Here is a 23,622-nt window from a genome sequence, read left to right on the forward strand (position 1 = left end):
ATTTGTAAAATTCAGCAGGAATCCCATCAGGGCCAGGTGTTTTTGACAAAAATAGTTGATCAATGGCCTGCTTAATTTCCTCTAACGTGATGGGACTACTAAGAAACAAAATTTGTTTTGTTTTCGCCACCATGGTCATCAGGAAGAGCACTAAACAACACCTTGTAGTACCTTTCGAATTGCAAGATAATGTCTGCTGTATCTGTTAGAAGAGCACCGTTAGAAATCAGATCTGGAATAAACTTGGACATTGCGTGGCGCCGCTCATCAAGTAAAGCTTGACGCGTCGGTAGCTCAGAATTCAAAGTCCTGCTGTTCCGAGATCGAATACGTGCACCTCTGTAGCGAGCAGCATCATAATTTTGTAGCTGGCATTTAATGCTTTCTATTTCATTAATGTATGCGCCTGGTTTTTCGCATTCAATCTTGTAAAGGTTACAGAGACTTTTAAATAATCTCTTTTCCTCGTTCTTTCGATAGTACGATTTGATAGATCCAATTTCTATAGCTAGTGCACGAACCTCTTGCTTAAAAAGCTCCCAAGCAGCGAATACATGCAATCCTTTAGAAAAAGAATTTCTCACTGCCTCTTTAACTCTATTATTGAATTCCTGATCGTTTAGGAGGTCCGAGTTCATCTTCCAAAGTGCCCACTGTGGTCGGAAGTTAGTTCGGCAGCTTGCACCAATTTTTGCTATAACAATACAGTGATCCGAAAATGAAACTGACTCAGTGCTGCACGAAAGTTCCCGAGGTAGGAGTGATGAAGATACGTAAATTCGATCAAGGCGAGCAGAAGAGCTTCCCTGAAGTCGAGTATACGCAGTTATTTGACCGAAAGTACCGATGTCAAAGAGCCCTGCATTATCTATGATACCACTTAAAACTTCACCACTCCTGTTTCGGTGACTATATTAGGATTGTTGCGATCGCTAGGATCGCATACACAGTTAAAGTCGCCCATTAGTACAGTTAAATAATCACAGTTAACTAGATTGGACAGACCTTCAAATAACTGAACCCGTTTTGAGATCTCATTGAATGCATACAAGTTGATAATACGCCACGGCACTCCATGCAACACAAAATCGCAGCATATGTACCAGCCTTCACTGTCAATGTGAGTAGTAATTGCTGTACAGGGTAGACTCTTTCTCAGAAACAACCAGCAGCCCGCAGACAGACCCTTTGCGTGTGAAACGCAAACGTTATAGTTGGAAAGAAAGGGCCGTAGGGCCTTCTCAGTGTCTTCGTCACTCTCGATCTTTGTCTCCTGGATGGCAACAAAATCGAGTCGTTTCCTTGTGAAACATCTCCGGAGCTGTGCCTGTTTCTGGAAAGACCTAAGGCCACGAACATTCAGTGTTGCAAAATTGAGTCGCTCGGACTGCGCCACGATGTCTACCAACAGTATGCTTACTGTCCCTTGGGATCACTTCTATAGGTCACCACCGACGGTGAGGCTTCTCTTGAACCCCAACCAGGCCTCCTCGATCGCGACCGCCGACAATTTCCGTTGTGTTTCGATGTTCGGCGACGGCGCATCTTCCGATTCACACTCGTTGTGTCGCTCTCCTTGCTTGAATCGGAGCTGTACGTCGCACGGCGCTTGGGGATCGTCGCTTCCACAGAAACATGCATGTCGTCTTCCGAGACCGAGGCAGGATGAAACAGCTGCTGCGGAGCTGAGGCGCTCTTATCTGGTGTTTCTTCACTGGAAGTCTCTGAAGGTACGGCCTGTTCCTTAACAGGCTGGTCAGGACAATTTTGGTTCAACTGCTTGCATGGTCCACTCGGTTCTTCGTTTACCGCAGCTTCCTCGGTCGCATCGACTGTTGTTTTCTTTGCGTCTTCAGTAGGCGTTCTGCTTAATCCTGTAGCATCTGTGCTTGACGAAGTGTCTTCTCCCGTCGCGTCGAGAACTTCTGTGGCATCCATGATATGCTCTTGCAAGTTCTCATCTGGTTGCTGCGTACGTTGTTGTAATTTGTTGGCGTAAGTCATGACACATTCCTCAGCTGAATGACCAAAACGTCGACAGTCGTCGCAGCGAGGAGTCCTGCAGTTACGACGAATGTGCCCTACCTTATTACAGCGAAGACAAAGTGGTGGCCGGCCAGGAATGAGAACAAGACTTCGAACTCCGCAGACTGTCGGGAGATGTGGAATGTCACCCACTCGGACTCGATCGGCAAGGGACAATACAACATCACGATTAAGAGTCCGCATTTGCTCCATGTCCGCCACTTTCCAGCTTTCTGTTGATATTGACTTGATCTTCCCGAAAACATGCAGTGCATCTCGAATGTGGGTGTCTTCTAAGTGCTCAGGAAGCCACAGGAGCTTCATCTTTACTTCTGTGGGTTCCGGGTCAACCACAAGGCATCGACGGCTCTTGACAAGAAATTCACCACGTGTGACTAACTTTGTTTTCGTCATTGTTGACTCGCACGTCACCATCCATACGAGCGACATTTGGAACTGACCTATCGAGCTGATTTCCTTTAGGTCGATAATGTTCCGAAGAGCATCTCTGAAGTCTTGGAACACGGCAAGGGCAACCAGCCAAATCCGCGTGTAGAAAAAACGGAGTCCACAACCAGCTTACCGGTAGGAAGGCGAGGCAGCACAACACGGTAGTCATTACTGCTGGCTGAAGCCTGAGCAGCACCTCGGCTCAAGGCCGATAGATCCTTTGAGGCGGAGAACATGAAAAACACGACCATTCGGTCCGTCGTCTTCGTCGTCTTGAAACTCCTTTTGCAAAAAGACCCTACACGGGCGTCATGTCAGGCAAGGAATCGCGTTAGCCTATGTAATATAGCGTGGCAGAAGAGTAAAATAACAACCAGGCGTCACACAATGCCGACTATGCAGCGAGCGGGTGGTTTAAAGCTTTCCACCCTCTGCAAAATGCTCAACCATAATTCTTCATCATCATCAGCCGCATGCAGCATCAACAAAGTGCAGATAATGCCTTACAGATGTGTAGCGGGCACCTAGCTTATCCGCCGAAAGACAAACAATGGCATAGTGGGTATTTCCCTACTTCACAAAAATTACGATTTATGGCGTAGTGGATACCTTGCATGTGTACTTGGATGAGTTGCCCAAAGAGAGTTTACAATGGGCTCTAGAAAGGCCGCTTTTCCAGCTTTCGCTGTGACAGTTGCGTGTTCTGCGCAGGCCTGCCGTTTTTTCTCCATGGTGGATGCAACACTTTGAGGCACTTCGAAATATACAGGTTTTAGAAGCACATTTTTTGAGCAGGTCTATATTCATTACTCATGGAGGCAGTTACGTACCAGTGTTGCTGCTCGCTCGTGGATTCAGTAACATGGTAATTTGTAAATGGTAATAATTTTATAGACAGCCTAAAACTGCCTAGTAATGTCTTGGATATTGTCGTTGTCTTTGCAGCGCTGGTCTGTGTTGCCTTTCTTTGTTCTCCATTTTTTTTTCACGCTGTAAGCTTTCCTTGTGCAATGAAGCACCAATTTACCCAAACATTCACAGTAATAGTCTGCAGATCAAGAAAGATATTTTTTTTACCGTGCTAAAAGAAATCCCTGAGTGCTCCTTCAATATATCTATTGAGCTCAGTAGTTTTTGACTCGCTTCTGGCATCTGTGGTGTTTTATAAAGTTGGCTCACTGTCCAGGTGGCCAAGCCCAGCCTTGGAAGGGTGTCGACGGGGCGTAGTAGCTCCGGATGAGGAGTTACACGACTACGCCGAGATTTACACCCCGAGCCGGGAGGAGGGACCCCCCGTGCCGGGGGGTGATACTGGGCGGCCCCCTACACCCCCCAGACACCGTTTCCCATCTTGGGTGAGTCGACCCATAAGTGTGCATGTAGCATTGTGCCAGCTGCATTGCTTTCAGGCAATAATCCAACAAGCTTAATTAGTTGTCATTTGAACATGCCTACCTATGCCTAATTGACATTTTGATAATTAGGTGAGTACTTGTCTAGTTAGAAATATAAGTATGGCTAATTAATTAAACCTCATTCACGAAAAAATTAGCGGTGGCTACTCCAGGCTACTGGGAACAATATCGACTAGGTTTGCATCGTGTAACGCCGTTCCTCTTTTTGTAAATCTTACTGCGTGATAGTTGGGACACCCCGTATACTTGAACATGTTAGTCAGAGTTTCTCGTTAACCCTTCGAGGGTCGAATTTTTTCGCGAAATCCAGTCCAAAAATGTGTAATTTTTTTATTGCTGAAATAAATTCTTCAGACGATTCTATTTAAGAAAAAAGTTGTCTAAAATTTTTTTGGTGACCCTGAAGTGACAAAAAAAATCATTTTTGTTGTTACATACACATGGTTTATTCGTAGTAAAATCAAGCGAAATCCTGAAAAAAAAGCTTAACAGTTTTTTATAAATAAAAATTATGCGTTGTATTAAACATAGCTCACAGACATACAAAAAAACCGCACCAGAGTACTTTTCCGGTTAAAAATGTTCGTGCTCTAACACTAAAAACTTTTCAGCGTGTCAGTCATTGAAGCATGGCTCGCCGCGCACGCGTTTCAGATGCCGCTCCGTGATCGTCATCGAAGTCTAAACTCGTCAAAAAATCATCGTCTGACAAACTGAAATCCAATGAATCAGATTCTGATTCGGCATTTGGGGAATAGTCCGCATCGGAAGAATCGCTGCTCGACTCACCGGCAGCAGTGCAAACGGCGCGCGCTTCCATAGCCTAAGCAAACTGCCTCAGTGAGTGCACGGAAGAAAACTCTATGGTTGTGCGCCCGTCCGGAAAGTAAAATGAGTGCAAAATCTACAGTAATCCTTCGCCTTATCGCCAACAAGACGTAGTTAGTTTTTCCGAGGTCCGAAAACAGGAAACGCAATCACGGTGGCGTCGTTCGTGTAATTTAGCGCCGCACGGAAACAGGTGTAATCGTGCCACGGGGAGCAATAAACGAGAGAGTAACAAGCGGTCACCCTTTGAGAGATTAGATACCAAACAGCCATCAGCTTTGTGGGCGCAAGAAGCGAAAACCACCCGAAGGACGAAATCGAAACCAGCCGCACCACGTGCATGCGTTCCTATGCGCAACTGAACGCCGCCGCGCGGCTTTCGAAAGCAAAAAAAAAAAAGACGGAAAGACATCGGCGCAATAAAAAAAATTACACGTATTTCCGAAGCGTGGCAGCACATTCCAAGCAAGAGAAATGATCGATGAAGGCGCGCGTTTGAGACCAACCACTCCGCGGGCGCGCTCGGTTGCGCAAGCGAAAGCCGGCGCGCCGTTTTGCGAAGCATAAAAAAAGCAACAACGGAGAGACATCGGCGCATGAAAAAAATTGCACGTATTCCCGAAGCATGGCAGCACATGCAAAGCAAGAGAAATGATCGAAAAAGGCGCGCGTTTTAAAAATAAACGCTATGCCGTACATGTACGACGAAAACCCTTTGATACCAGGAAGCTTCTGCCGTACATGTACGGCGAAAACCCTCAAGGAGTTAAAGTCAAGCTTGTCTTCCAAGTTTAAGTGTCCGAGTTTGTTGTCATAAGGATTGATGGCAGTGAACTAAGCAAGGCAAAAGGCTGTATTTGCTGGAGAAAGCATGAAAGTCGTCGGTGCTATCATTCATGTACACTCAAGGAGCGTAGTTGCGATGTGAAGGCTGAAATCTCTCTCACTTCTGCAGGAAAAGTTTGCAAAAGCACTAGAACGAGCTAATTTGCATCGTGTTCAATGCATCCACCCTCAAATAGAAAGAAATGGCTAGTAATTAGCATTATACACTCCCGAGTTCAGCCTTAGTTGTTGTTTTCAGAGGAAATGAAATCGCTTTTTTTCCCACTCTCAGGCTCCAAAAAACTGTTCTGATGAATTGGCATATCCACGGAATGATCATCCACAATGCAATGCAGCTTGAAACTTTGTGCTGTCTCTGTGCACACGTCACTCTATTCACTGCACCTACTAATCTTGTCTTGCAAGACTAAATGTGCTGTTTTTTTTTGTCCAGGAATCTCGCATCTATGAGGTAGCGGCAAACGGCATCATCCAATCACTCCACTCGGGCACATCAGGTGCGTGTGCTTGATTTTACTTTTAACAGTTCACTAATCATTCCTTGTTCACCCCGTACCAAAAAACTATCATCATCATAAACGGGTATGCACCACAGAAATTGGGTAAATCCCACTACTCACCACTGGTCCACTAAAAATGAAGAAGGCAACAGTTAACACAAAAAATGGCTGGTAACTGATAGTTCGCCCATCACGATGTAGCAAACGAGTTTTATGCCAGCGTATATCGACCACGGCTGAAAACTCTTCATCTTCAACAGTCGCCGCCATGTTTAGGTTTTGTGACATTGCCTGCGCATTGCACCAAGTTAAAAAGAAGCTGCCGAGTGCCGGATCCACACATGAACAGAACCGTGGTCACTAACTGATGGAAGATATCAATGCGGACAGCGCCACCCCGTTTCGGTTGTCTGCGTACGCCGTTTTCGCACTTTTGCGTCGCACAATTGCGGCGCTTTGCGCTCGGAGCGCTTCGAGGATCATCCGAATTGGCCGGGTTGCGGCAAAATGTGACCGAAATAACGAGAGTTTGATGCCATTAAACAATGCATATGCTGGCCGGGACCATGGAACACGTCCGAATCATCCAATTTTCCGAATTAATGAGCTTTTACTGTATCGAGCTTTGCACGGCTTAGTGCAAGCTTTGAGCCATCTTTTTATTTATGTTTTTATGCCTCCAATGTGTTATCAATGGGAAGAGCTGTGTTCGAAACATGGTGGCCTTGACATGTTCCAAGAAGCTGCGCTACACAAAAAAACATGCCCTCTGAGACCTGTTTCCATTTCTCTGAGAGAACCATCACAGGAGGCCATTTGGAGCAATGAGGGTTTTTGAAGAGATAGTGTGGATCGATGTCAGCAATGGCACATTTGCTTCAGTTGAGGGGAAAATGCTTAGGATAAGGCATTGTGTGTGTTTACTACCATGTTTCAACGAACACCAAAGACGCATGCTAAATCATTTCAAATCATTACTACAAATCGTAGCTACAAAAGCAGAGAAGAGGAAAAGGTTACGAAGCAACGTGCGAAATTTAGCTCTGTCTCGATCGCTCGCTCTATGCAAATGCCCCAGCAGGTATTTATACTATATATCTATACGTTGTATAAACAACATATACAGTATATACATCACATTAATACATGCAGGCAGGTGTTTAGTGCAATCTGCCTGAGGAGGTGTGTGCCTCACGGCACAACAATAAGGGAATGCAGCACAGTTTCAACGCCTGGACAGTTGTCAGTATGTGCTAGTGAATAGCTGCAATGAGATAAGATGCATTCATTGGAATGGCTTTCTATCGGGATGCATCTTCCGACCAAGAGATAACGCCGCGACACCGGTTTTGCTGCCTCAGTGTAAGGTAGCTGCAGTAGCGATTATTGCAATTACCAAAAGATGATACCCTTCCTGTTCCTGTGTCTGCATTTGTTTAAAGAGCCTTGCCGCACACAGTCGACAAGAGACCTTGTTTGTAGCTGCGCTTTGTTCTTTTTTGCTCTTTGATTTGCAATGGTCGCAACGCTCATATTCTTTGTTTTGCAGATGTACAACAGTCAAACCTTTTTATCATGACACACATATGACATGAAAATAGCATTGTAATTTTAGAAAACTTTTTATAAATGTCTATTTACGACACTGTTTTAAGGGCAGCTGTTCCTCAATTTACTTTGTTATCAATGGTAATTCATTATATCATTATTCATTATATCAAGATTTGACTGTTTATCTCGCTTTGCATAGTATTAGCTCTTACTTCCGTCTCGGTAACATTGTGCATTCTGTGCTTAAAAAAAGTGGTGTTCAGGCCGGCATATCTTGTACGTGCAGGTGCCTCGAGCCTGGAAGGTACCCTGCCGGGCAGCCGCCTCCACAGTGCCTTCTCCGAGCTCAGCGTGCCTGTCTATGCCGCCGTCAAAGGGGTGAGCGTTTCTTGCTCATCTGCCACCACTGTGCGTGTTGTGCTCATCTTATTGCTGCACCCTGCTTCCTTCGCTTGCCCCCTTGGCTCTCAGTTTTTTCTGGGGCCAGTGACCTTCAGTGGGCCATTGGAGAGGAAAGCAGCACAAATGCTAGAAAGCCGACTGTTCTCTCATTCATTTGTAATAGGCAGTGCTGCAGAAGGCATGCAGGTCATGAGGTCGTACAGGTCGCCCTTTGTGCACTTCACAGTGTACTAGTTGTTTTCGTCTCTGTGATGCGTTCAATCAAGCACCTACATTGCATCTTACATTTACATTTACATTCACCAGCATTGTTTGTTTGCCCTTATTGGTTCCAATACATTACAGCAATATGCTTTGCTTGTGAGCGTAGGCAATGCTGTGTGGCTGGAATGTGTCGTGCCATTTATGTGGTGGCAAATAGCTTACGTGACACCTTACTTGTAATAAATATGTCATATTTTGTTACGTGGACGTATGAGGCCTAATGCTACCTTCTATTGCATGCGGCATTCCAATGTCTTTCATATAAGACGCACTATGTTGTGGTCACAAATCTGAACAGCGGGAGCGATCTCTCTTGCCTTTGTGTTGATGGGACCCAATGCAAATAGTAATTTTCTAGGAAAGCTGCAAGGAAATGCGATAATATAGTGAAGTTACCATAATGTAAGTGTTACCTACAGTTTGCATACCTTACTCGACCTATCTCAAGATGCCGCTTTTGTAACTTAGCATTTCACGCGTTCTCTTTCATCCTGACCACGCAGCGAGCGTCGCAGATTCGGTCAATGCCTTTCACGGGAGAGTCATCGGATTCGTCGGACAACGAAGATACCAGTCGGACGCCCCTCAGCGGATCCAGTGACCGATCTCCGAAGGCTGTTGGCGTGCGCAGAGGTGCGTCTGATATTTTGGCAGCACTAGCATGATGCACTGGTGTAGTACAGCACATGAAACTATCTATTGTAATGTAATCCTAGTAGTCTGGATTGGTGTAGACCGTCATTGTTGTGAGAAGCCTTCCTTCAGAAGCTCAAAGGACATGGGCCTGTGATTACACAATCTTTGAGCACATTTCACAGGTTTGCAGAGATTGCTGTCACCGTGAACAGCATGCGAGAAATGGCTAAAAGATTGTTCACATTAAGCTAAAGCCTGTGAGTACATCCAAGCTTACCGAGTATAGGACGGATAGGTGGGCTAATTTGTATTGCACTGTTTACAAAGAACCTAGAGTACTTATGGCTAGCTGTGGAGACAGAATGGGTGTGATAGCTTCATTTACACTAATTGTTACAGCGCATTGTGCCTGCATTTCTTATGTCTTTATGTGTGCCACATGGCCAGTGTGAAAAATTTGTTGGTGCGATGTCAAACCGTAAATGTGGTCACTGGCTCTCGTGCTCAACAAAATTGTTTTTCCTTTGTTATTTTAATTAGCTTGTTCATAGTGTCCTACAGTACAAAGATATATGACGACTATACCTTTCATAGGAGGTCGAATTGTAATATACTGATGAAGTAATTTGCCAATGTTGCCAACTTTGTTATATGTATCAGTTTTTAACTGTACGGGCGACTATCTTTTTGAAATTTTCGAAGTTTTGATGACAAAAATGCCTTTTCTTTTTTTTTTTCTCTTTTGCTAGCCTTCTCTCATATGCCCACTCAAACATTGAATGTAGAACAGTTTCGCCAGGAGACTTCCATGTACCTAGGACATTTGTCATGCTTCGAGTAATTTTCTCATAGCTGGCCCTTGGCTCCTGATGGTTACATTAGTATGCTCTCATTGGGACAGTGTGGCATGGCTGCAGAGCTAAAACATGTGGTGACAACTCTTGCCCGTGCAGAGACTTCGGCCGAGTCGCTGCTGTCGGATGATTACGCAGTCCCTCCGGACGCAGTGTCCACCACTGCTGACACCCTGAGCCTGGACTCCCTCGAGCCACACCCGCCCGTGGTCTCCAGGGGCACCCAGGTACATCCATTCATACTAATGGACATCTTGAATGAGGTTGCTATAAGGGCCTGCAGGTGTGCTGTTATGGTACAGATTATGTGGCACATTAAGGACAGGGATGACAGATAGTAAGAAATGATTCCAGCGCTTTTGTGTGTGTGTTAGTTTGTTGAGTTTAATTCACTGTTATACCATAGGTTACGTGGTGCCAAAGCCATATACAATACAAATGATGGACTCTTGAGCTTTGGCTTCAAGAGTAGCAAGTGATAGCGTAATCTGGCCCCGCTCGCATCGCCTTCTCAATCGTTACCCTGGTTTCGCTTCTTGGTGGACACCTCAGCCGTAACGCAAGGAAAGGAACGCCTGTGCGCGTAACATAGGCCCTTTCAAACTATCCTAGAATGCCTACTGCAAGTACAGTTGTGAATTGCCCACTGCGTCACAATTCTTCCTTTTATTAATTCGCAATGTACCCACTACCTGTCCGTAAGGCGACATGCGCATCTGCCCACTTTGTTGATGCTGTTGCTGCTGATGATGATCAATTATGCCTGAGCGCTTTGTTATGGGTAGACCTTTAAACCAGCCACTCGTTGTGCAACTCATATGTCTTGACTCCTGGTGAAATTCTCGCTTCTGTCACGCAATATTACATGTATTAATGACACTCCTCGCACTACATAACATTCATGTAGTGTTTTCTTTTTCGAAGCAATTTTGAGCACGGGCGTGGCTCTGTGGTAGTACACCTGCTTACCACGCAGAAAGCCCACTCGAACCGAAGTTTCTTTTATTTATTTATTTTCATCTATTTCCATTTTTCGCTCACAACCAACGACGCCGACACTGAAGTTTCTGCCAAACGAGCTCTTTAACGCTATCGCATTAAAAAGCTGCGAAAGTATTGCTCGGCGCACATGCACTCAAACCTCGATATAACGAACGCGGATATAACGAATTATTGCTTATAACGAATTAAATGAAAAATAGACTTGTCATAGATACAGTGTTACAAATAAATGTTTATAACGAATTTTCGGATATAGCGAAGTTATTTCCGTGCCAGATGTGACTTTATTATAATGAGGTTTGAGTGTATGTGTTCCCTGTATTCATTACATTTCAACATCATTTCCTTTTAACAAGCTCCACTGTTAAAGCTTTTCGTTGCACCAGGTAGTGCAAACAGAAATGAACCGGCATGCACTTACTTCGTCCTCTTCTTCATCTTCCGCTTTGCTCCCACTAAACGTGCTCCGATTTATCTGGCCATGGAATGCAATAACTGTGATGGGCGAGTGTGTTACGCGACGAAGAATCCCGTAACATCACCTAAAAACTAGTCACGTGGCTAAACATTACGTACCATCTAGTCATGTGACTAAATCACGTAACACTACGCAATAACTAATCATGTGACTAAAACACGTAACATCTAGTCACGTGACTAAAATTGCGTAATGAGTTGAGTCTATTTACCACATACAGTTTTGCAGTAAGTGGTTGGGACAGGGAAAAAAAAGCTGCATGAAAACAGCTTGACAATGCCCCACGTCCCAGATTCACTGTGGCAAACATGACGGCAAAAGCAAAGTATGTTTAAACACAATTCAAACCAACAATGCACATGCTGTACATTGAAAGAAGGTTCTACAAAAAGGAAATATTATTACGGACATATTTAACAAAGCTGCGTAACAACTAGTCACGTGACTAAAATCACATAACGGCTATTCACGTGACATGTTCCCGCAAAAAACACGTAACAGCTAGTCACGTGACTAAAATCATGTAACAGCTAGTCACGTGTCATGTTCTTGCCAAAGCCACGTAACACCTAGTCACATGACATGTATCCACCAAAACCATGTAACAGCTAGTCACGTGACGTGTTCCCACCATAAACCACGTAATAACTATACTAGGATACAACTCAAGAAAAAAGCTGCTTTTTGCCGTCAAAGGACCCCCCTCCAGCCAATGGTGTCGCGGCCTCTTTGTGACACGCTTTGACGCGCTGCTTTGTGACTCCTCTCGTGAGCATGGCACGAAGGTGATCTGCTGCGGGGTCACAGTGACACAGCGACGCCATTGGCTGGAAGGGGGTCCTTTGACGGCGAAAAGCTGCTTTTTTCTTGAGTTGTATCAAAGTATAGTCATGGGACTCAAAAATCATGTTACAGCTGGTCACATAACTAGCTCTGCTTTTGGTTCCAGCCTTGCGCCACTAGTGCAAGGTGCGCATTTTTTTTAGATGCGAAGTATCTTAAAGGGGCCCTGCAACACTTTTTGAGCAGGGTCAAAAAGCGCTGCCAATCAGTAGTCGAGGCTCCCGAGAACACGCGAGCCAAATATTATAGCGAAGCGAGCGGCCTGGAATTTACAATAAATTCTCAAAGTCAGCTGAAAATCGCTCCCTCTTCTCTCGACAAATGATGTATTAGTCCGCAATATATGACGCGATTGTCGGCAGTTCCACCATTGGCTGATGTTTTAATCACGATAACACCCTCATTATTACCTTAGTTGTTAATCTTGAGTTGAATAAGTAGATAATATGTATGTTTATATTGTGTTATGCCGTTAAAACACCGAACAAACATTAATATTAGCACTTCCGGTCTCACCGACAGCTCGTCTGCTCGTAGTTGCGTGGTTGCGTTTTCTTCACCATGTGCAGTGCCGAAATCGTGAATATTTCTGTGCTTTTGACCATCGCCGGTTGCCGATGAGAGTGGCAGCCGTTCGAGTGTTGCCTCGTCAGCTGGAAACTGCATCGTCGGCACGTTCTCACGACCGACCGAGGCAGCGGTGCAGCATTTCTCCGATAACTATGCTGGCGCCGGCTAGCTTAGGATACCTGTGTTCGCTGTATGGCGAGAGTCCCGTTCGCTGTCTGTTCAGTATGTCATCGAGCCGTACCTCGGCGTATCCTCCCCGTAGTCTCAGGTTCCCAAAAACCGCGACACAGCAACCAAGCCGACTCGCATTTTCACGGTAGCTGCAGACAGCTGCGGGGTGGGTCAACGCCGGCCCGATGCCCCACGATCCTTTCTTCTAGCTGTAGTTCTTTGTTGTCAGCCCGCACTCGCTGTGCGCCCGCATTCGAAGAGCAGTGATGTGATAGCTGCGCCAATTGCGCCAAACTGCGCCAAGACGTGAAACCTGCTACATCCTGCTACATCTCCGCTGTTCTGCGCCAAAACTGCGCCAGACTATAAGCACACTAGTGAAAAAACGTGCGCAGCGCGCCGGCGGTGGCGAAACGCGACACTCCAAAGCTGCCGCATGGCAATATTTTCGTGCCGCGAGAGAAATGGGTTCGTGCATCATTTTTCGCGGCACGCTGCCCGGCGCTTTCTGGGGGACCTGACCGGGCGCAGATTGATGGGTAGGCTCGTTAAGCGCTGGTTGGCTTGCTCAGGTTTGGGGGGGCCGACATAGTTAACCCTCTCCAGACTGCTGTAAATTGGCGTGACCCCCCAAAAATGCACCTTGGAAGGAGCGGCTCGCCGCGAGCTAGTGTGACCGCACCGTTGCATCAACATAGTAAAATTTCTGTGTGGTACAGCGACGTCCACGCCTGTCTTATTTTAGCCCCCTTTTTTAACTTCCACTATAGTTCCGCTACTCGACCCAGTGTTATACCCCTGTCACACGGACAACCTTAACCGTGGTTTGGCTAAACAGCAGAAATAACAGCACTTAGTCTTCTAACCGCGGTTATCGAAAACAGAGAAGCTGGCAAGATGGCGGACAAGCTTCGCACCAGCCGTGAACTGGCGCAGTTAATTGGCAGCTTCGATTTTCACTGAACGCGACTCCAGTCGGTGAGCAAACCTCATGAAAAACTAGGTTCGCCGTGGAACAGCTATCAACAAAGACTATTCCGTTCTCGGCGGGATTAGCAAAAAGCGTGTCGCTACACTTTTCTTGACCCGCCGTCTCAGAGCCTCAGGTCGTTGCACCAAGTTCATTGTCGACATCCTGAGCAAGATGGACGAAAATGGTGACACTATATCATCTTGGTGTCGCCAAGGCAGCGATGGCAGTGGATTTTGCATTGTCTGCAGTCAGACTACTAACCGCGAACATAATGGTTTTGCAGCGATAAAGCGACATGCTACAAGCAAGAGGCACATTGAGGCCACGAAGCAGCACCGGAATTCAGCATGAAAACTCCAAAGACCTGCATATCAGACGTATTTGGACTTCACAAAAATTGCAACATAGTCCGATCCAGGCTTTTTGCGAACCCACAGTAAACCAATTTAGGAGGCGTTGATGTAAACGTAACCGGCTGATACGAATTCGTGAAATTCCCCAGCCGAATTCCACTGTGTCGAATGGGCCGAAATTTGGATGTTCCGAACACTTTTCCGCGTCGCAGCGGTTGATAAGAACTTTTGTACCGAATCCGTCGAGCGACGGTAGAGAGCAGAATGCTGTTAGCTTCGGAAGTACGCACGCGGCCAGCGCGCACACTGTCAGAACTGTGGTTATCGGTTGCCACAACCGCTGTGGGCGAAACCGCGGTCTCTTTTCACACTATCATGTATGGCGACGACGAAACTGATGGAACTCCGAAAGTGCACGCGCGTCCAACGCCCACCCAGTCCAAGCGACGCTGCTTCCCGCAAACGCCGCGGACAAAACCGCGGCAGATGCGATTATAGATAGCAACAAAAGACGTAGTTTTGAAGGCACGTGCGCGGCCAGCGCAGGCGGATTGAAAACGGAACTACCGTTTGCCGCAACCGCCGCGCACGAAACCACGGTCGCTATCAACGCGATCATCGATAGCGACTACGAGCTCCGAAGCTACGTGGCTAACGTAGCGGTAGATTGAAGGCTCTATAGTAGTAAAAAAAAAGGCACGAAGCAGTGGAGTAACCGGGGGGGGGGGGGGGGGGGTTACCCCCCCCCCCCCCTTTCGAAAATTTTTTTTTGCTATGGCATACACAGCCCAAAATGACACTTGACCACATCTGCCTGCCCGGCCCCCACTTCAAATCAAAAAGGTGCCTCCCCCCCCCCCCCCCCCCCACCCCCCTCCAAAAAAAAAATTGCCTATGCCCCAGGCACGAAGCCTTTCGGCGTTCGTGTCGATCTTCGCTTGTCACTATGGTGGAGCGGACTTCACTTAGTTTTCAGTTGGCCTCATGCGAAGCTTTGACGTGCACTTTCGCGACAGCCAGCTGCGCCGTCCCTTATTGGTCCGTTCACGTGTGTCCCAGAAAGGCGTACGCGAGTTCTTTTAACGGAAATAAATGTTTTCTGCGTATATCGTGGTTTGATAACAGGTTTTGCTAGTTTTTTGATGATGCGAAATTTTGGGTGATACGAATATTATCGCTCCCCCTTCAGATTCTATCACCGAGATTCTACTGTAGTTGGGAAACCCTACCTGCGTTGTTTGTTTGACCACATTAAGCCATTATAAGACCGCAACGCCAATGTTTATGCTTACGGGGCTGTTAGGTGATCCAATGGTGTTATGCAAACACCCGTTATTGGACAGAAAACGAGTTCCTCCTTATTTGACTGTGTTGCTTCAAACAGTTCATTTTTCCACGTGGCAGTGAGCTTTTAGCTGCTCCAAAAGCTGTTTTCCCTGCTCCCAAATGCGTTTTTGACTGCTCCAAAAGCCCTTTTACCTGCTCCAAAACGCACTTTTTGCTGCTCCGAAAACCTGCTCCAAAACAGCTTCAGTCAATCACATCACTGGAAGAGCAAACAACATCAAAGTACCGCCACTGGGAGAAGGGTGCACGCAGCTTTGCCGTGTTGAATAAGATTCAAGCGCGAGCAGTGCGAAGAGGCGGTGTATCGGAGTGTGGCTCGAAACCCATCTCAGCTGTCATTCGTTCCAAACGCGCACGCAAGTTTGCGTCCATGGTTGGCAGAGCGATGAAAACACTACGGCAGTTCGAGGTGCACGCGCGATACACGGTGCCATGGGCTCCGCCGCTCGACGACGACCGCGCGAGCCGACCGGAAGTGGCGCCACAGACCACGTGGTTGCGCCGAGACGCCAGAGAGAAAAAAATGAAAAAAATGCCGCCGGCGCTGACGTCGCCTCCTCGCACCTCCGCCCTCCCTCCCTCCCTTCACGCCGCGCGCAGCTTTCCGCGCGCTCGCTGCGTTGAGTTGAGGGAGAAAGCTGCGGAACGTGATCTCTATAATTTGGTAACACCACTTAGACTTGACGGATTCGAAAAATTTTTGCGGCATATGACTCGTGAAGAGTCATACGTCAATAATGAGACTATTCCAATATAACTAAGAAAGGTCTTGCAGGGCCCCTTTAAGGCGGAGCTCAATCCGGTGGTGGTGTGCGGCGTGACCACCCTTACTGCACATGCGCATACCCTCTCCACACACCTCCTCTCCACTCCCCCTCACCATTCTCACTGTCATCTACCCTCTCCCATTTCCCCTCTCCCCTCCCCTTTCCACTCTTCCTCTGAAACGCGGGCTAGACATGCCGAAATTCTCTCCTGCGCAACGCCGCGATGAGCTCGAGCGCATGCGCGTCCCCTCCGCTTCTCTCTCCTCTCCCACGCTTCCCCCCTCTCGCCCACCTGTCGACCGCGTTCCCCGCTCGCCCTGTGAGAATTAACGGCCAGGCTAGATGGAAGATACGGCGTGCGTAGCATCGCTCTTCGCGTTCCCACGACGCGGGCTCGGTAGCATGCCCAACGAATGCCAATGGAACGTGATCGTGCAAGTGCTCCGGCTTGACATCTACTCATGGTCCCCTTTAGCGGGAGATGGTATAATTTTTTTCAGAAGCAGCACAGTATTAAAAGGCCGTACATTATGTATAACTGGTGGAACAAAGTCTTGAGACCGAAAAACAAGAAGGCAGTGTTCACTACTTCTTGTTGCCATAAGTAAAAAAGGAATCATTCATTTTTGTTTTTTTTCTCGTCGTATCTGGAAACAGCAGGTGGTATCAGAATGAACATGTGATAAATCTTTCCCTGTTTGTAAGTGCACAAAAAATGTCGTCATCTATGTGAGAACACATGGGTGTAGGTGATAGGTTAAATCTGTGTGTGCTTGCTAATAATCTTAATTGCGATTCATTGCTGTCTTGTTTTTCTTCTTTTACGAGTGTCGTCATCTTTAGTGCTACCTCGTCAAGATGTACCAATTTTCCCAATTGTAGATTCTTCTGCAGATGATCGGAAGTGTTTGGAGAATGTAGTTTATGAATGCTTGTGAAGTCATGGGCTCTTGTACCCAACCGCTTACCTTACAAAGGGGCACAACGCTGTCTATTTTCAGGAGAGCCTGTACCCTGCCGTACCTGAGCCGGCCGAGAAGAGCGGCTACCTGACCAAGCTTGGGGGCAAGCTCAAGACCTGGAAGCGTCGTTGGTTTGTCCTGGCCAATGGGACGCTGCGATACTACAAGGCTCAGGTTAGGGGCCGATAGTATATTGCTCAACAATACCTCTTATACAAAATGGGCATCCATGTAGCACAATCGTAAGGTGGTATGAAACAAGAATAAACTGACAGTCGGGCCAGTCATTTCACGAGCACAGTGCTACAAGAAAGAACAAGAGACCGCACAGACTAGCAACTGCTTGTGTTCCTTATCATGGTGTGCCTTTTATACAGGAACAAGTTAGCATGAAGAAAGCAAGGACAATGACAAGGATGACTCGTTTCCTGGTTTTTTTTTTCTCTTCACCTCTAGTTGTATTAAGGTCACTTTGCATGAACAAGCCTTTCAAACGGCAACAAACGCTTCATTCCGTCTTTTTTTCGTTGAGTCCTGCTTTGAGCACTGTTCGATGTCGAGACAGAAAGAAGAGTTTTTTTCGCACCGCAGCTTCATTACAACGTTGCAGCAATATGTTGAAAACTGAAATTTTATTCCAATAAAGTCTCATAGATTGTGTGTTCATGTAATTGCAGTTTACCCGATTGGTCCTGAAAGCCTGTAATGTTTCTCAACTGCACTTTATTTGGGTGCCTCTGTGTTTGGCAATTGGTCTCATCACCTGTCTTGTAACGCTGGTTGTCACGATGGTACAAACTTGAACATCGTGTCTAAAATATGCTTGGCATGACATCGCTCTGAGCCTTTTACTATACCTCGACATCACTGTCTTCTCACGTTAATCCCATTAGTTCTGAATTATGTCTGAGTATTTGTCGGGCCCCTAAAGTGATGTATTTCAATATTTCCCGGGCTGGTGTTTCAGGACAGCATTCCGTAGCAGATGTCTGACCTGAACTGATTGTTCTGGAGATTCATGCTTTTAAGGAAGCGACCGCATGGCTTGTTTTCAATCGCAGAGTGACGTTGGCCGCAAGCCAAGAGGCCAGATTGCACTAGACGAAGTCTGCCGGGTCACTCGAGCTCACGGTGCCACCACCTTCGAGGTAAGGAGAAGCGGTGGGCCAATCACTGATCGACGAAGCCACTGTTTAAATACGTAGAGATAAACTTAAAGCCTCGCTATAACGAAGTCGCCTGCAACACGAATGTACATTGATAGACAAATGTAATGTGAACAAGAAATGGCAAAGTTGGACAGCTTTTGCAAGCGTTAACTCAGGAGGGGTCTTACATTAGTAATTATCAGTTGCAAAATATTGTTTCAGACCCATACTAAATGTGCGAAGCAAAATCATGCCGCCATTAAGCGTACTGGCGCAAAATAAACGAAAGACCGTATTTTAGTTAACCCTAACTTGTTCTTATTTCAGTAGTTCATGGCTGTGCTTCTTCTACATTGGATTCTTGTTAAATGCATGAGTTACATACTCATATTGCGAATACACAATTTATATTCATTTTGTTATTAAGTGTAAACCACTTATAACGTAACCGCATATAGTGCAGGACCGGTTATAATGCGGTCTTTCTCGACTCCCGTTTACCCTCCCATAGAACCGCATGTATACGCATACCGCTTATTGTGCAGTCCCCCAAGATGAAATACCGTTTATAATGCGGTTGCAGGAAAATATTTCGCGGTAGCGAGTGCGGTTCTCAAAGGAGGTACGCCGCTGGGGAGGGAGCGACGAGGTCGTAACGAAGGGCGAGGGCACGCGCAGTGAACGGACGAAGGGCGGTGAGAGGAAAAAGACCGCGGCAGCGCTGTGCGGGCTCGCCGAGTGGGGAAGGATGGTGGTTGCCTAGGCGACGGAGTAGCCTTTGCACCGGCGGCGGCAAGGCTCCGCGGCCGCTTGCCGGCAGCGCGTTACGCGTGGAACGTACGATCGCGTCCTCATCAAGTGCGCTTTAAAGTAAGTTTCCTGTCGGGGAAAAGCGTCGTCGTTATCACACTTGCTACAGATATCGCGTTTGCTACCTCGTCCGCAAATTGAAAAGTTTTGCGGCTTCATGACGCGAGCTTTCACCTTTTCTGCCAGTGCGCGGAATTAAACGAGCTTGGCGGGCTTTTGTCGCCGTTGATCTCCCGGCCGCGAACACAAACTTCGTATCACGCGCGCTGTTCTTGGGTTAGTGCTTGAGTGCGATCTTTTCGACGTCCGATCTTCATGTTGTCTTGGACAAACTTCCCACGACAACATGCTGAACCGCACGCTAGGCCTAATCAGCGTTGGTTGCTTTTCGGTAGCGGTCGCGGGCGATAAAAGTTGCGGTTTGGTGCGGAATCAACGAAACTTTTTGCGATGGCTGCACTTGAAGGGAAGAGAATCATATAGTTAATGAAAACGAGGGCATGGTTGGCACATGCAACTCTCGAATGGTGGTTCCGGATTCGATTGCAATGTCTTGGACATCGCGTGCGCGCCCGTGAAATCGAACGACCGGTACCGCTCAGCACGTGATATTTCGGTCGCGATTCGACATGGTTTCTGTGTAATGCGCAATTGCGCATACCTCGAGGTGGGCTGAAACGTAGTCGGCGAATTTCCGCGATGGCACTTTGTTTTGTTTGCTTTTTTCCCCCGTGTTCATTTCGTTGGCAATGCAGGTCTTTGGCGGTTAATTTTTGAACATTCGGAGATTTAAGTGGTTGTAAGCGGCCCAAATCGCATATGTCGATTATCGGACACGCGAGGCTACATGCTGAACACGTTTTGCGCAAGTGCAGCCTTTCAAGAAGGTTGTTTTGGTTATAGTGCGGTACCACTTATAGTGTGGATATTCGCGACTCCGGCGACTTACGTTATAAGCTGTCTATACTACAGTTAAACCTGGATATAACGAAGTTGATAAATTCCCGAAAAAAATCGTTATAAACAGGATTTCGTTATATCCAGTTTCAGCACAAAAATTTGGAAAATAAACGCACAAATTAAACACAAGGGGAATTGAACGCAGAGCTCAGCCAAAACATTTATTTAGCGGCAAAAAACTGCATTATTTTGTTCTATTGCTTGTTTGTGAGGGATGCAATACTGAATGTTCATAGGACATCAATACAACGCTGCTCCGTCATCGCATAGCCGTGGCCTCCGAGATTGGCTCCGGCAACGCAACGACGCGTTGCCGGAGCCAATCTCAGAGGCCACGGTCTCGTGAACCCGCGGCGCAAGACGGCAAAGCGCATCACGACAGTGACGAGTCGACCTCCGAAGATCCGTTGTCATCACCATGGTCGCGGCCAGTTTCCACCAGCGCCTAATCTGACATCTGCTCGGTAGTGACGACACAGTTGTTGGCATTAAATGAAATCGCAAAAGCTGCACGTCGTCAGGGACTGCTCTGTCCTTGTGCAGTGAAACCACGCATGTGTGCACAGCGTCAGAAACGAAGAGCAAACTCCATATGCGGTGCGAACTCAAAGCATAACGCACTCCGTGACACGGAGCAAGGATTTTTATTTTAGTGGCGTCACCTGGTGTCACGTTAATGAAGTGCAGTTCAGAGACTACTACTGCAACAACCGAAGAGTAGCGCTGCCAATGCAAAAGCTGATTGTCATTCCTTTTTATTAAGAAAGCCAGCGCGGTTAGCGTGGTGGCATCCACGAGCGGCTGGATGAGGTTTCAATGGAGGGAAGGGGGGAGGGGGTCACACCTGCACACGCACCCGCGGAGTCAAGAAAGCCGGCTTGAGGAGTGCCGGCCTCGCCCGCCCGCCTCACGCACATCCACACGCTCAAACGAGCGCTTGCTCTCGCCTCGCAGTCGCCGGGGCTTCGACCGAGCCATGCGCGACAACGACGCTTCCCGCTCTCGTCGGCGGGGCAACTGCAGAAGATGCATGCGGCTCCTGCTCGTGCCAGAATGACAAAATTCGGGGCAAAATCCCTAGGTTGTCAGCGGCGAAAATTTGTTATATCAGGGGTGTCTCCCGCTGCCACTTTGTTACATAAAGGTCGCAAGTACTACATGTGCTTCTATGGAGTAACAGCGGGGAATAGAAAAACTTCATAATATCGAGGAATTCGTTGTATAGAGGTTTGTTATAGGCAGGTTTAACTGTACTATATGTTCATGTTCACTTCATCGAGTTTTGATTGTATGTTCTTTGTCCTCATCCAAACACCCACTTCTGAGTACCTTGCGTTTAAACATCTGACATTATTATAACACTGTTTATGTACGTCATGTTCAGAGTTTGTGAGTTATCGATGAGCTTGTTTCTGGAATGCAGATAGCGACGGACAAGCGGTCCTTCTACCTGACAGCCGACTGTACATCCACCATGGAAGAGTGGGTACGAGGTGAGCTTCCTTGAAATGTTAGTTCTGCGCACTTTGATTGTGACATTGGGCAATGGCAGCTGCAGTGGTAAGGGAAATTCGTATAGATTCACAAAGAAAGCTCTAGTTTAATACTTATATGCAGTGCTCTTGAGGTATTCATGCTTCATACCGTAATTGCGAAGTCAACAGCTACAACAGACAGAAAAGCCGTGATATAAGGGCACAAGGTTAACCTGTCAGTGCTCCTTTAATGTGCCACTGATAGGTATAGCCTGCCACAAGAAAAAGTACCTTTCGTATGAACTGATGATGTTTACGACCGTCACTTTGCATCTAGTTGCAGTTTTTGACACCAAATGGCTTGTAGTCTTTAAACAGGCTTGTTTGTATTCTTCAACTGGCTTCTTTGTAGTCTTTCTCTTTATATTCGTGTGCTTGAACGGCTTGCTCTTGAAACATCAAGGCTTGCCTGTGTGCAATGTTTCTGGTAGGCTTGGTAAAACTGTGGTCATAGTCAAAGGCATGCTAAGCGTTAAAAATTGACAAGCAACTACAAGAAGAGCTGCCACATTAAGCACAAACTTGCTGCTTAAATGGATCAAGTGCCTCAAACATAATTGATTTCGTACTTGAATTCTGTTCTCCTGTCCATCTCTCAATCAGTAAACGAAACTCCTGTTAAACGGAAGATATTTTCCTGGTGCCTTTGGGTTCCGTTTAATGGGAGTCTACTGTATTTAAAAAGTAAACATTCTTCTGTTCACCTGAGACACTATTACAAAGTACTGTATTAACGTTTAAATATAATTACAATATGTTGTCAGCCACCTGCATAAACACATAAAAAGTGTTAAAGTTGTAATTTTATTCATATATATCTCTAACTTTTTATGTATTGGTCCAACCTATCTTGAAGCTAAGATTCCAGATGCTTGTTGCGTATTTATTGCTTTTAACACGAAAGTGTTTCATGTCGCAGTCCACCACGGCTCTCCTGACGTATTTCCGTCACGGATATGACTAGCAGATAGACTTTGGTCACCGGGAGTCGAACTTATCACCCCTCGCTCCGCAGCGCAAAACGATTCGGCCACAAACGGCACGTTCTTCGCCATGTTAACGACAAGCTATTTATATACACCATTTGCTGGTGGCGGTACTCAGAGATTGGTGGTACATCAGTGTGTTTTCGTTATCACTAGCGAGATGACGCAAAGGGCTCAAAGAGCGTGCTTTAGAGGTGTCGCCCCACGCGTCACAATGAATGCGCGCCTCTACAGTGTGTGGTCGCTCATGCGCGCGCTTCTTTCGTAATGGCGGTGGTTTGTACGTCTTGTGTTCTCACCGCAAGTTTGTGTTGGTAGCACGAAAGTCACTTCGCTCACTGCAGCAGCCGCTTTTGCGAAAGGAGCGCGCTGCTCACACAGAAATAAGTTACAACTGTGACAGTTAGTTCACGCTCATCCTGTGTACGTTTGTTCCATGCATCTTTTCTGCTTGAGCAGCGCGTTGCAAGTTTCGAGCTGCTTGCCGTTCTTTGCGTGACATTACAATTTGTTGCTACAGCATTCATTCCATCGCCCTTGGGGCGAAAGAATGCACAACAAACACTCAACTACGTCTGTGAATACGCGTTTCACTTTTGTGTTATATCGATTCCCATGAGAGAGGGGTCAGCCATGTTTTTTTGTGTCTTTCCTGTAAATAAAATTCAATGCAGTTACTATCAAGTACAAGCAGACTGCTGTGCTGTTTTTTGTCCTTGGTAGCGTTATTTGGTTATCATTACTAAAAGCGATTCTTTGCGGTTTCATTGCAGTGCTGCAGCAGGTACTGCGCAGTCGGCAGCTTGGCAACAGCCACGGCGTGGGCGAAGCTGGCCGGCCCACAGTAGATGGCTGGGTGACCAAGGTCAAGCACGGCCACGCCCGCCGCTGCTGGGGGGCCCTCATCGGCCGCACTTTCTTCTACTATCGGGCCCCGGATGACACG

The 23,622-nt window shown here is 46.8% G+C and overlaps 1 protein-coding gene across 1 annotated transcript in view; it reads left to right on the forward strand.

Moving 5' to 3' along the window:
* LOC119401217 (uncharacterized protein CG43867) overlaps positions 1–23,622 on the forward strand; it is a 101,419-nt gene that overhangs the window by 16,089 nt on the left and 61,708 nt on the right. Inside the window, exons 5-13 of the mRNA XM_037667899.2 lie at positions 3,662–3,830; positions 5,998–6,061; positions 7,902–7,993; positions 8,785–8,914; positions 9,871–9,998; positions 17,277–17,411; positions 18,299–18,385; positions 21,579–21,648; positions 23,450–23,622. Of these exons, the coding sequence (XP_037523827.1) occupies positions 3,662–3,830; positions 5,998–6,061; positions 7,902–7,993; positions 8,785–8,914; positions 9,871–9,998; positions 17,277–17,411; positions 18,299–18,385; positions 21,579–21,648; positions 23,450–23,622 (1,048 nt within the window). The remainder of the gene's footprint in view (positions 1–3,661; positions 3,831–5,997; positions 6,062–7,901; positions 7,994–8,784; positions 8,915–9,870; positions 9,999–17,276; positions 17,412–18,298; positions 18,386–21,578; positions 21,649–23,449) is intronic.

This window comes from Rhipicephalus sanguineus, chromosome 8, assembly GCF_013339695.2.
Source record: "Rhipicephalus sanguineus isolate Rsan-2018 chromosome 8, BIME_Rsan_1.4, whole genome shotgun sequence".
Classification (NCBI taxonomy): domain Eukaryota; kingdom Metazoa; phylum Arthropoda; class Arachnida; order Ixodida; family Ixodidae; genus Rhipicephalus; species Rhipicephalus sanguineus.